General features: G+C 49.8%; 5 protein-coding genes across 5 annotated transcripts; 1 reads left to right on the top strand and 4 right to left on the bottom strand.

Annotated features, from left to right (window-relative positions):
• Positions 1–697: 697 nt before the first annotated feature.
• On the top strand, positions 698–3,118 carry ABOM_004661 (fungal specific transcription factor domain-containing protein; the record flags this gene model as incomplete). Its single annotated transcript, XM_022531790.1, has 6 exons — positions 698–718; positions 810–904; positions 967–1,191; positions 1,243–1,395; positions 1,449–1,768; positions 1,815–3,118. The coding sequence occupies 6 exons, from the start codon at positions 698–700 to the stop codon at positions 3,116–3,118; spliced, it is 2,118 nt and encodes a 705-aa protein (XP_022390334.1).
• Positions 3,119–3,162: 44 nt separating this feature from the next.
• Positions 3,163–3,990, bottom strand: ABOM_004660 (HpcH/HpaI aldolase family protein; the record flags this gene model as incomplete). The annotated part of the gene is made up of 1 exon (XM_022531789.1): positions 3,163–3,990. The coding sequence occupies one exon, from the start codon at positions 3,988–3,990 to the stop codon at positions 3,163–3,165; it is 828 nt and encodes a 275-aa protein (XP_022390335.1).
• Positions 3,991–4,723: 733 nt separating this feature from the next.
• On the bottom strand, positions 4,724–6,381 carry ABOM_004659 (vitamin H transporter; the record flags this gene model as incomplete). The annotated part of the gene is made up of 4 exons (XM_022531788.1): positions 4,724–5,014; positions 5,068–5,316; positions 5,373–6,108; positions 6,188–6,381. The coding sequence occupies 4 exons, from the start codon at positions 6,379–6,381 to the stop codon at positions 4,724–4,726; spliced, it is 1,470 nt and encodes a 489-aa protein (XP_022390296.1).
• A 2,450-nt stretch (positions 6,382–8,831) lies between these two features.
• ABOM_004658 (NAD(P)-dependent alcohol dehydrogenase) lies at positions 8,832–9,981 on the bottom strand (the record flags this gene model as incomplete). Its single annotated transcript, XM_022531787.1, has 2 exons — positions 8,832–9,767; positions 9,847–9,981. The coding sequence occupies 2 exons, from the start codon at positions 9,979–9,981 to the stop codon at positions 8,832–8,834; spliced, it is 1,071 nt and encodes a 356-aa protein (XP_022390295.1).
• A 1,531-nt stretch (positions 9,982–11,512) lies between these two features.
• Positions 11,513–12,134, bottom strand: ABOM_004657 (uncharacterized protein; the record flags this gene model as incomplete). Its single annotated transcript, XM_022531786.1, has 2 exons — positions 11,513–11,920; positions 12,027–12,134. 2 exons carry the CDS (start codon positions 12,132–12,134, stop codon positions 11,513–11,515), a joined length of 516 nt encoding a protein of 171 aa, XP_022390288.1.
• Between the last annotated feature and the right edge of the window lie 894 nt (positions 12,135–13,028).

The raw sequence follows: 13,028 nt of genomic DNA, 5'->3' as shown, positions 1-13,028 counted from the left end.
ATATCGCCCGAGGGTTGTTGGCCGGATCTTTCCCGATTACCATACAATACCCTCAACGCTCGGCAGATTCCCTCCAATGCATTGCCGAAGCCAATATAATTTCGATCATAGACTCGAGCTTTATGGCTCCCACGCCTCATATGACCATAGCTTTCTGCTGTTCACACGTAGCTCTCATATGAAGATGTAAATGCGGGGATTCATCCACACCCAGCAAGACACTCGTGGCCAGGCACTCATCTGGATAGCGTCGCTAAGCTCTATGGCTCAGCATTGGTCTTTTGGCTGCTCTTATTTGATCTAGGCACGGCTGGTGGATTTGGGTAGACTTGGCCATTGTTCGTAGAACTTCCCAGTAGTCATATAGGGTTAGCCAGATGGTATAAAGCAGTGGCAAACCTGTCCCTTCACTCGTGACTTGCTCCTTATGGGATGGATTTCATGCCAAGTTAAACTTTTCTGTATCCATTTATACACTAGTGGTACCAAATATTGCCGGGGCTCCGCATTCTTTCCCCGCGAGTGGCCATGCGCCATGCATGAAGTCGTCGACTCGCCAGAGGGAAGTGTTTCCATGTACCTCGCTGCCTGTACCTACTCAGCCAGTTGAAAGCACACGCGCCGACAGGTATGATAGAAGTAGATCTTGTATAAGCCCACCTCGTGGTAAGCATGATGCACGATAATGGGGGGAAACATGTCCCTCGACTTCCGGCCTGTCAGTCGTGTTATACAAAAAAAATCAAGGTATTCTCATTGATCTACACTGATGTCCGACTTGGCAGAACGGGGTTACTGACTACAGATAGTGCGATAATGCTCGACCAAAATGTATGCCTTGTGTAAAGAGCGGCCATGCATGTTTCATCGTTAGCCTCGGTGGGACTGTTCCGGTTTCAAGAGAGTAAGCCTGACCTTGTGCTAAGCACGTCTGCCCAAGGGCCCCTATGCTTATGCTCTCAATAGGTATATTTATGAACTAGAGCGGCATGTGCAAGGTCTCCAGACAGAGATGACCGTTGTGGAAGGTCGAGAGGTGGACCTGGGACATTCTCACTCCACAGCACCAGTGACGGAGAGCCCAACACCGACACGACCTGGAAGAGATAATCAAGCGTTGGAACCTTCGATAGCAATACAGAGTAATGACGTGATTTCATCACCCAGTATTACGGAGGGGGTCGGGATCAGGTACGCTCTGGGGCCTTAGATTGAGGGTCAGCTCTGACCGTAGAATCACAGTTTTATGAGCTTGCTTTTCGCTGATGCCAGGTGGAGAGACCAAAACCTAAAGCTTTTGCAAAATCTCTCCCAATCTTCTGGCATTCTGGAAACTTCGGTACAGCCGAATTCTCTTCCTCCTGCTGAGGAAGCATTAGTGGTGTTCAATAACTAGTAAGTGACTGCATTGCCCCTTACCGATCGAGAACTGAAACGAATGGATGAAGCTTGAATGGAGCCCATGTGCAGAACCCATTCCTGCTCCGCCGAGATGTACAGAGGCTGTACCATTCCGTCTTTTCAACAGGCCAAGCTGTGCCTTCCTCACAAGTACCAGACCATCTGACAAAGCACGACGCCTTCCGTACCTTCATGATTCTTGCTGTTGGGTCGGTCATGTTATATCGATCCGGCGTTCATAAGCACCACCCGTACGGCTACTTTCTCACAGCGTTGCAGTACATCGATACGAATATCTTGTCAAGGGGGTTGGATTCTATCCAAGATCTATTATTTGTCGTGAGGTTCGGCATCTATCATCACATCGGTATGTGTCCAGCTTTCCCATGCCGGTTCTAGCTAATACTTTGCAGGCACATCGATATGGGAGTTGACCACACTATGTATGAGGATGTGCATCGAGCAGGGTCTTCACAAATTACCTCGACCGACTATGAAACGCAAAATAACTCTTCTGCAGGAGCAGTTGCAGCGCCGGATCTTCTGGGAATGCTACATGATCAGTCAGTACAGCTCGATCACATTGGATCGTCCAGCTGCAATTGCGGATAGGGATATCCAAGTTGGGCTTCCTGCCGATGCCGATGATGAAGAGATCGATGCCGCTGAGGCATCTGGATCGTTCTCGGATCTGGACTCTTTCTGCAGAGCCACTACAAGGCCCACTACGACGGGGAACACCGAGATGACGGTGTTTTTCTATTGCCTGCGACTGCGCAAAATCACTTCTAAGATTCGGTCCAAGTTTCAACAAGGCAGTGGGTCCCCCAGCAGTGTTGGCCATGCGTTGGCAATGGACTCCATCACCGCGAGCGGGAGGATCTATGCAGATCTGGAGGAGTTGCTATCGGAGCTCGAGGAGTGGCGGCGATCAGCACCCATTTTCTCTAATCCACAAGGCTTATACCACACGCAGGAATGGTATGATCTGCTGTTAATGAGGGAAAGACTGCTTCTAGTGCGCAAGGCAATCGACCTGGTGCCGAAGCGGAACAATATCCCCCCAGGCGACCTCCTCTTGATCTGTCTCGAGTACGCTGTGGGTACGATTACGAAGTTCTGCCCTTTGTTTGAGCAAGGGAAAATTACGTACACTCGGAGCTACTTCCAAATGCTGTTCACTGCCGGTCTCTCGGTAATGCTCTGGGTATCCGTGGCAAGCAACCATGATGCAGAGACGATGGCGAAGGCGGCCGATGCGGTAAAACAGAGCGAAAAAACACTAAAGCAGATGGGACGTGAGATGCCGGATGCGACTCCTTACGTGTCTGTCTATGAGGCCTTACGAGTACATGTGTTAGGGAAATATAATGCCGCGTCCAGGACAACGCAGCAGACGGGAGGATACCTTGGGCAGACCCAATCTCAGTACCACACATCACCGGGGATTGATGGTATGCTTCATAGTCAAAGCATTGCAGGTGAATATCATTCTGTCGAACAGAATCCTTCACAGTTTGGGAACCACTGGCCGCCCCTACTCAACGATTTAGGCACACATCACCAGCTGGATCATGAATCTTCCACCTATGCTTCTCTTCTTTCCCGGGATCTATTCGGAGACAATACATTCTGGAATGTGGAAGTAGGACTGGGCGAATATGCGTATGGAGATCCGATGTTTCTGTTCTCGGGTGTAACAGATGACAATGTATAATATGTACATAGAACAAACGAAGGATTCACAACCGTTCCCCTACTCTAGGCCTCCTTCTGTAAACGCTCACTAATGTCAGTGTAGTTCTTGCTCATCTGCTTCAATCCCGCTTGCAGCATGGACGCATCCTGGCCACTCAGGGACCAGGTTGCTCCCATCTTGAACCACTTTTCAAGGATGTCTAGTCGCCCACCAATACCCCCAATACCCACAGGCTTGCCAGCTCGATTAGCCGCCTGGATCACCTTGGTGACCGCATCTTGATACAAGTCGCTGTCATACTTTCCGGGAATCCCCAGGTCGGTGCACAGATCGTTAGAGCCGACCAAGACCCCATCGACTCCCTCAACTGCGAAGATCTCGTCGGCAATCTCCACTGCTGCCGGAGTCTCAATCATCGGGATCAACATGGTCTGCTCATTAAGAATCTCATTCTGCACGAGTGTCGGCACATGCTGGAAGTTCATCACTGCCTGGTTGTTGGTGCATCCTCGCGTCCCTAGAGGGGCAAACTTGGCATGCTTCACAATCTCCCGGACCTCTTGGACGGTCTCGATATGCGGGATCACGACGGCCGCAGCACCGGCATCTAGGATGCGGCTGATGTGCCAGTGTGACTTAGATGGTGAACGGACGACGGGAGAGACACCGGCATAATTGCAGGCGAGAATAAGTTGGGCGACAGTGCGCATGTCGAGGGCGGAATGTTCCATGTCGATGAACATCGCATGAACACCGGCCATCTTGCACATCATAGGCATTTCATTGCCAGTGACGAACCTGACAGACATAAGAGGGGTGATTTGACCATTGAGAATCCTGGTCCGAAAGGGGTTGTTGAGGGTATATGCCGGATGTGCGATGGAGCCCATGATGAAGATGATGATGATAATGTGATAGTCTAGTAAAGGGAATCTGGAAGTTCAAGGATATCTATAATCGAATAATCAAGTCGAGGTTCTCCTCTAAGTCCATACCTCTTCTAGCTTAAGTATTCCCTGCTTCTGTGCTGCTGCTCTGAGGCTTTCGGAGGATTTCCGATGGAAGAAGCCCTACTGACTCACGGCCGCAGAACGCCGGACGGATTCTTTCCGAACACTAGCCTACTAGTATCCTTCTAACTATCGGACCTCCGCAGAATGAGTCGTAATCTGTGGTTATCATACTTTATCAGACGTGGATCGGCATCTGAATTCCGGTCCCAATTCCCCAGAGCAGTGGGTTCCCCACGGGGACAACTGGAAATGGGAGGAAATCAAGCAAGACATGTGTCATATCTCAAGGCCGTGATGCCCATCTATTATTAATACGCAAGCTGTGGGCTGGATGAGATGCCTCTCAGGCAAAGGTTGGCTTCGAGTAGCTGATCCTAGTTTACTATAGTTGTAAAAAGATGTACTCCGAATGCCAGCTTGTTGGTCCTTGTGTGATATTACTCCGGCGATAGATTCAATAAGACACTCCCCAAACTTCATTCAAAATAAGCTAAGCGCAACGCTATTGAGAGACATCAGAGTAGACTATCATGGCTTAGGTATATAGGTAGGGAATTCGCATTTCTCTCCAAACTATTCCCGGCCCAAATTGTGATGCATATCTAGTACGTTAAGTCGCGTACCGCCATTCCGTGACTTCTCCACTGACAGCCTCAGCCTCGTCCAGCTTTTTATTCTTCCTCATACACCACCAGCGCGTGATTAAACAACAGATCACGGACAGTCCACATCCGGCGATAATAATCCCTCCGCCGGTTTGGTATCGCGGCTCCTGGGATCGAAGGAAGAAGTACGGGGTGAACCAGTGGGACACAGAGGACACGCAATTGGCAATGGCGATCAAAGCTGCTCGTTTCGTCCGTGGGCGTGGTACCACGGTGGTTTCCCAGGATATTTGGATCTAGGAAATTAGACAATGGGTTCTCTGACTTCTGGGGTCAAGGGAATGCTCACGTTCAACCCAACGAATGGCCCCGTGCACAGTAAGATCAAACTAAAATATCGAGCCCCCCGGTCCAATGTGGATATCATGACAACCGCTCCCACTAGAGACACGAGTATCGGTCCGATAATATGCCAACAATGGTCCCCAGTCCTGCCGGATGACCAGGAGATGACGAGCGTAGTGATGTAGGCAATCACATACGGTGGGGCCTGTACAAGATAAGTCACAACTTCGGAGAAGTTGAGGGTCTCAACTATCTTTCTGTGTGTCAGTAGGCCGATTGGGGACGTTCTATGCCATGGCTGGGGCTTACCGATGGAAAGAAGTCTTTGAACGACTGGGCGATGATAAGCGAAAAATGAATCCCAGCGAAGCACCACGTAAAAGGATCCTTGACTGCAAGCAACACTCCACCCCAGTAATCGCCTTCCTCATCTTCACGGGTGCCACCCGCGCTGACCACTTGTCGATATTGTGCCATAGCGGTTTCTTCCTCCGTGAACCACGAACGACCGGTGTTGTCGGGAAAGTTTGGGATGAACCAAAATCCAGACACCGCGACCATAATACTCACGATTCCCTCCAGCAGGATGAACCACTGCCAGGCCCGAAGCTTGGCTATTCCATCCATGTTCGTAAGAATGGCTGCGGCGAGGAGGCCAGAGAAAACATTCGAAATAATGTTACCCGCGTGCCAGATGCCCATCCGCAAAGGTGATTCTTGCTTAGTATACCACGATGAAGTGAGCAGAGAAACGGCCGGGACGAAAGGGCCCTCAGCCACGCCGACCAGGAAGCGACAGAGGCAGAATCCCCAGCCGGAAGACAGAGCAGGCATACAGATAGTTACCGCGGACCAGATTAGCGCAATACAGGGGAAGAGTATACTAGGCTTCCCCTTCGCGATGATAACATTCGCTGGCACCTGTGAGATGATATAGCCCACATAGAAAAGCGAAATCCCCGCCGACCACACTGTATCTGACATGTGGAGGTCGCTTTGCATACCGGCAAGACGGGCATTGGAGACATTGATACGATCCAGATAACTAGTTAGGAATCATACGCGGTTAGTATCATGGGTTTTTCTTTTCCTCAACAAGGGATATGAACGATGGATGTCCTCACCTCATCAGAAGAATCATTGTAATGCAAGGCAGAAATTGCCAGTCCAACTTTCGTAGCACCGACCGGTTGAGTTGCACCAGCTCTTCGGGGGACTTGTCCTGAAGAATTGGAAACAGTTGTAAAAGAGGATCACGCTGGGGAGAATCTTTGAGATCCTCCACATGTGTGTTCGACTCTAACCCTTTCGACGTCATCTTTCGCGGTATGGATTTCCTCAATCTACTGAGGAGCTGCAACGGGTGTCTAGGGAGCCATTATTCTCCAACTGGGGAGCATGCTTGCTTTATATACACAACAATGCCGTTGATAACAAGCGGGGATGCCACATTTCTAAACCCCAGATTCCACTCTAACGGTCTCCACTTCCCCAGACTATACAAGCTCTGGGGAAGTGGTCGAACAATCACGAGGTTTGGGGTGAGTCCGACTTGGCACGTCTCTTTCATCGGAAAACGTCCGGACACTTGGATGCATGAGCGCTCCGATGGGGTCACGGATTTAAGACAGAGGCTCTCTCTTTGGAGGGAGACGGATTGATTGGGCATGAACCATGGTAGCGCGGAAGGTGTCTGCACAGCCTTCGAGAGTCGCCCACACTAGTAAGCTTTAGAGGACTGGTGGCGTATGCTCTGGATTACTTCAATCCAGGGTATTCCTCATGCTCCCTTGTCTGTGCGTCGTTTCTCAGGCGCGGACCAAACTCAGCTGCTGCCAAGGTGTATACCCTACTACAGATCCAGTGAAACTTGGGATAACTCTTCCTAGAACTATGCTCGGGCTTCTGATTGCTATGTGTCCATCTTATCAGACTTCGGTAGACATTGGCATCGGAAACACCTAACTAATAGCCTGATTCGCTAGCCTAATGGGTATCCCATGGGCGCCTGGAGAACACAACACCGTCCAGATTGCAACACTTTCTAGGATAAGATTTCCATTTCCAAAAGAACGATCTTCCCATTTTGTTCCCCACCGGCCATAACAGCATCATATGTCCTAGTATCCGACCCCTCGCTCCATCGGCCTATTCGCTGTGGCCACAATTGTTTGCGTTGGACTTCCGGGTCCTTTGGTGGCATGACTTCGTTAGCTCGGGGCACTCGGGCATGTTTTGCGGTCGGCATCGCTCGTACGTTCACGGTAGGATATTCATGATGCGAAGCAATTATCCAAACGGCAGAGATCCCTTATTGGTCGTGAGTATTATACGTATATGTGCGACACATGTTGGAGGGGGTACGCGACGCGTCCGAGGAAGCTATTCTAGCGTCGCTCCGCCATGAAAGACGCAGGCTGTTGTCAGATGGGGCCAACAATTTGGAGCGTAATGGCTTGCTCAATAACTTCCCCTTGTTAGTATAATCTCTTGTCATATAGTATGGTATGGCTGTACGGAGTATCATGTTCATCTCGCGTCGCGGTTTGTTGTCTAGGCGGCGATTAGTCAGTGATGAAGTTGAACCCTAGTTGAACCCTCCCGATTCACATTGACCCTTCGAATTCTGGCCATTTGCCAACATCTAGCTAAAAGGCATTCGGATTTCCTAGAAAATTAACAAAAATTCAGTAGCCTCTAATATAGCCATTAGTGATTTTTCTGGATTTATTGGTCTATGTTTGACGTCGTTCGCTCTCAGCAGCCTTCTGTGCAAACCCAACTTCAGTCCCGACGGAAATATATTTAGTTCAATGCTGAATTGAACCATGATACAGTAAACATCCATCACCCACCCTTTGAGTGTAAAAGGAAGCAGGACCTCACCCGAACATACCAATCATGTATATACAGAGATTTCTGGATACTACCACAAAAAAATATCGCTGTTCGAGAGGGGACGTATACAAACTCGACTGCGAGTCGGTACTCGAGCCGAAAATTAACCGAGATTGGGAGCTATGGAAATATACACATACGCACTCTCTCTCCCACCCCCACAGCCATCATGTCTTCTCTGCGATGAACGTCTGCTACGGAATTGATTTACTGCTTTGCCAGATCAACTCATACCTACGGTAAGTTGAGAAGAGATTTGCCGGAAATATCAGGCGTCGTGTTTTATGCTGGACTGTTTGTTTGCGTAGTTTGGTTTGTATGGTTTGTTTGTTGTTCATGAGATAGATAACACGTGAGTTGGTATATCCTAGCGTGGTTTAGCACTCTTAGACTGTGATATGAAGAGGAATGGACCAGAGTCAAGTCCAAGCAGTTATACCTACCAAATGGACATCGGATGGTTACTACTAGAGGTACTTGGGCAATCGGGGTTAATATACGCTATAAAGTATGCCACGATCTTAAAGGATGGATTCAAAGCTACGCCGATTTACCAGCTACACCAGACTACACTTGAAGATATGGCCGCTGCTTGGGCAATAAGAAAGCGTTGCAAAGGAGTCATGCGTTGAAAGCGTACTATGTTTATAAGCCAAATAGCATAACTATTTCCTCTGAATGATTCAGTCTATTATTACACTTGTCCTCCGGTCGAGAGTGTAAAACCCCTATGCCGTCTATCATTAGCATTGACCAAACAAGGTGTAAACTTGACGTCAAGTTACAACCTGTGACTTTGCGTCTCACAAGGCTATGCTATTAATATGGACTTTTGCTCTATTTCCATGCACGGCAGATGGCGGATATGCTCTAGTCTTGTACGCCTTGAATCAGGTTTTTGATCCCTTCTCCCCGTGCCGTCTTGTCCCAAGCCTGCGGCGCGTGTTCGAAAGGCGTCACGCTGGTAATTAAGCGTTTAACGTCAATGGCTCCCTTGGTGAGCAGCTTTAGAGCCAGCTCATAATCTCCGGGTCCGTACCGAAAGCACCCATGGACGTGGAGTTCTTTCTGGGACAGGGCCAAGATGGGAATCTCAGCTTTTGGCTTCCCAACCCCGGCTTGAACGTAACTGCCACCGCGCCGTAAGGCATATATGCCAATTTGCACTGGGTCTTGAGCACCGGAAGCCTCGATCACCGCATCGACCCCATCCGGAGCATCCAGCATCTCTAACAAACGAGTGGCACTCGCCTCTGGTGCTTCGTCCAAACCGAGAAGAAAGGTTTCGCAATCGAGGAACTCAGATCCGAACGACAGCTTGTGTTCCAGGATGTCGACCAGAATGATCCGGTGAGCGCCGAATGCCTTGGCGACTGCGCCGCACAAAAGACCGACCGACCCGGAACCCATGATGACAATGGTTTGGCCGGGCGTAATGTTGACCAGACGCGTCGAATGCACGGCCACGGAGAGCGGCTCCATGAGTACGGCTTCTTGAAGGCTCATCCCCGATGGTATCTTATAGACGAAATCTCCCGGCACCCGGTAATACTTGGTCAAGGTACCATGCACGTCGGGTGGTACTGCCGCAAATCTCATCTCTCTGCAGATGTTGTAGTGACCATGTTTACAAGCCTTACAGCGCCGACAGGGGATACCAGGCTCAATGGCAACAGGATCGCCGACGCGAACGGACTTGACGGCTGCTCCGACCGTATGAATGGTTCCAGCAGCTTCGTGGCCCAGCACGAGAGGTTGTTCCTTGCTCACCTTCTTATTCACTCCGCCGTGTTTCCAGAAGTGTACCTAGCGAGTAGCGGGTGAGCAAGCGGGAGGATTCTATGGGCATCCAGGTTATCCTAGGACCCTGGCTTCGGTATCTTACATCACTTCCACAGACTCCAACGTAGGCGATGCGGACGATGACATCGTGGGGATCCTGAATCTCCGGCACGGGGAGTGACTGTAGACGTGCATCCCCAGGCCCATACAGGAACCAGGATGGGTTGTTACTCTCCATTTCCGGGCCCCTTGGACTGCCAATTAGCTTGTACCGTCGTTATCAAGCAGCAGACCCTCCATGAAGTGTCGCCAGGAATACTCGCGCTCTTAAACGCATTGCGTATCTGTCTCCACTTCGGCCTCCCCAGCGAAGCCCCGCAGTTGTTCGATCGGACTTGCCCCGTTCGCTTTCCCACGTGGCATTAGTGCTCGCCTCTCGTGCGGATTGAAGATATGGCCATGGTTACCGAGCCAGAGAACTGATCCAAGTCAAAGTCATGGCCTTCGTAAGAATTCTCGTCGGTGTTGCTGGAGCACTTTGAATCGATTAGCCTCGGGACGAGTGTAGTAGTACCTGCTGGCTGGGATAGTGGATGGGAAATGTTGGCCGAGCTTGGATAGGCACTCAAGCTTCTGTACGATGGAATGCTCGGGTGCCATGCAGAAAGTAAGTCGTTGAATGAGAACCACTCAAACATAAGCATAATATCCATCAGGACTTCTTGGAACGCCGGATCCTATTGAAAAGAAAAGCCACTCGACTCCGCAGGGCAGGGGGTGGCGTCGCCATGAGTGAAACCTGGATGCCTTTTAGCGAACAAAGCTTCGAGGAATCTCCCCTGAAATCCGAAAGGTACAGCGTCAATAAGCTCTTCCTGCGGTTCTCAGAGCAGAGCTACCTAATGGTGTGTAATATGGGGAGTGGAAAGCCCATATCTATACTTGCTTGAGGTCGCGCACATGGCTAAATGCCACCAAGCAATGCGTCTATCCTGAGTGCGAATCTAAATGCGCAGCAATGTCCTGTCTGTCTCCTCCATGGCTCAATTGAAGCCGAATATGCCTCTCATTTACGAAGAGGAATCTATCTCCGCGGGGGTTCCCCCTTGCATCCTAATCCCGAATCGTGTTGAGGGCTCGGTCGATTCTAGGGATGACTTGACTCTCAAGGGGCTCGGACCTTCATGTCAGCTCCGGGGGACCAGGTGCTGGGAAAGACAAACCCAATAAACTCTCCCCAAGCTGTATCAATGCCGATCGGACACCTTCCCAGTGTGGAAGCGAGCGGTGGTGATCGTCGGAAGCTGCTCTACGTTTGGACACTAGCATTGATCTAGGGGGATACTCGGAGCTGTGACTGGATGGTACGACAAGCACAGTCAGCTCTAACTCGACTACCAAACCTTGTTTCAGATCTGATTGTCGTTTGACGTCCAAGTGGAGAATGCGATATCGCTGTTGTTGTCCCAGAGTTGGCGGATGACCGCAAGGTATTGTTTCCTCGGTAACCTATTGAATCTTTCTTCTCTCTTGAATTAACGTCTCTAATTCATTCAAGTCATAAGCCGAAAGTCACCACTGTATTTAGGCAGGCCAGCCACACCCGTACGTAAAGGAGAGAGCCTTTATAGATGATACATCTCTCCAGCACTCATGACACGCGTTCTAGGGATATGAAGCCGCTAGACGTAGTGGGTATCACTGTAAAATTAAACTATTAATAGAGGCTAGGATGATATTAAGTACAATTAAGAGCCAAACATGTCAGTTCAAATGTTCCACCAATTAGTCGTGCTTGCGACAGGCGACTTGCGCCTCACTGCCTTTTTTGACGCCAGGAGCCGTTTCTTACTACTTGGGCCAACTGCAAATTTGAGCTTTCTCTTGACTTTGGAAACGAGCCCGCGATCGGTAGGATTGCGCTGTCTCAAGGCTTTGCGCACTAATGGAGATGTGTCTTCGGAATGGACGGTCCGACAGATAGGCTCAGTGTCCCTGAAATCCTCGCGCCTCGCACCCGACATTTCTGGTTTTTCTTGCGCGTAGAAGGCCTTGCACTGGCACTGGTGTTCGGGAGTGTGGAATTTCTCTTCTGATCGCACTGATCGAATTGCTGCGAGACTGGACGGTGGCCGCTTGGGGGAACTTGAGACAGCTGGCATCCCCGGAATGCTACCCTTTAAGAGTGGACAGGTTAGAAGAGGATCCAAATTTGATCTTTGGCGGGTATGCTGAGGGCAAGCATGGGTTAATGGTAGTGAGCTATGAAGAGGAGCCACGTACCGAAGCTGCGGACCCTGGTTCTTCATCTACAGCATTGGCCCTGTTAAAACCATTCTTCGCCTTCGTTGGCGTTTTAAATGGTGACGCTAGGCCGAGGACTCTCGCCATGTGTGATTCAAATGCGCTGCTAAACCTGACGCAACAGTGTTCATTGCAAGACAGAGGAAGATAGTCGCTGCGGATTTGCCTTGCACACGTCAAAAGAACTCCGATATATATAATAGAGAATATTTACATATTTGAGCTGGTATACTTCAAGGATGCCCCAGTAATAATATTGCTGTGCATTCCAGCGCTTTGGTCCCTCGGCAAGCAAGGGATGATATAACTGCCCGCAGTTGAGTAGTTTGACATAGGAAGAGGAGGACCGAATAGCGAGAAAATACCATCAGCTGCTGTTCTTGCCTTATGAGAGTGTTTGAAAGACGCATGGAGCTTCGGAATTGGGCATTCTCATGGAAAAAATGCACGTAAGCTCTGGGGATATCGCTCTGGGTCCTCTGTCACTTGTCCCGTTGCGCGAGTCATGCACGTCGTGTAGCTAACTGAATGTCCGATCTCAATTTCCGACACGCTTGGCCATAGAAGAATTAGGCTTTTGGCTTATGTGTTGATCGACTGATGGGCGGACGTTTGAACTCCTCCTTGCAGGCCACTCTTCCCTCACACGGAAATAGTACCCGCTCATCAGCTCATTCGGTCGATCGCTTACGCCTGGAAAGTACATACTTCAGTTAACACTTGGCATGATGAGGCGAGGCAGACGAACAGGAAAATAAACCCTTGTTTAGTCGTGAATTGAGTACTCCGCCGCAGGGGGAGAATGTGTCATGCTACCCCGAGCCAATCTCATATCGTGGAGACCTAAGAAAGAAGGATGAAAATGCGAGGAGTCTTAGAGAGCCTCTAGAAAGAATGTCAACGAAATTAACCATACATTGTGAATAACCTACTGGGCGAAGATTATCATAGCTGTCATTTCCCGCCTGCTGTCGAGCTCAA

This window comes from Aspergillus bombycis, assembly GCF_001792695.1.
Source record: "Aspergillus bombycis strain NRRL26010 chromosome Unknown contig00030, whole genome shotgun sequence".
NCBI classification, from domain to species: Eukaryota; Fungi; Ascomycota; class Eurotiomycetes; order Eurotiales; family Aspergillaceae; genus Aspergillus; species Aspergillus bombycis.
This window is presented reverse-complemented; position numbering and strand designations above follow the sequence as displayed.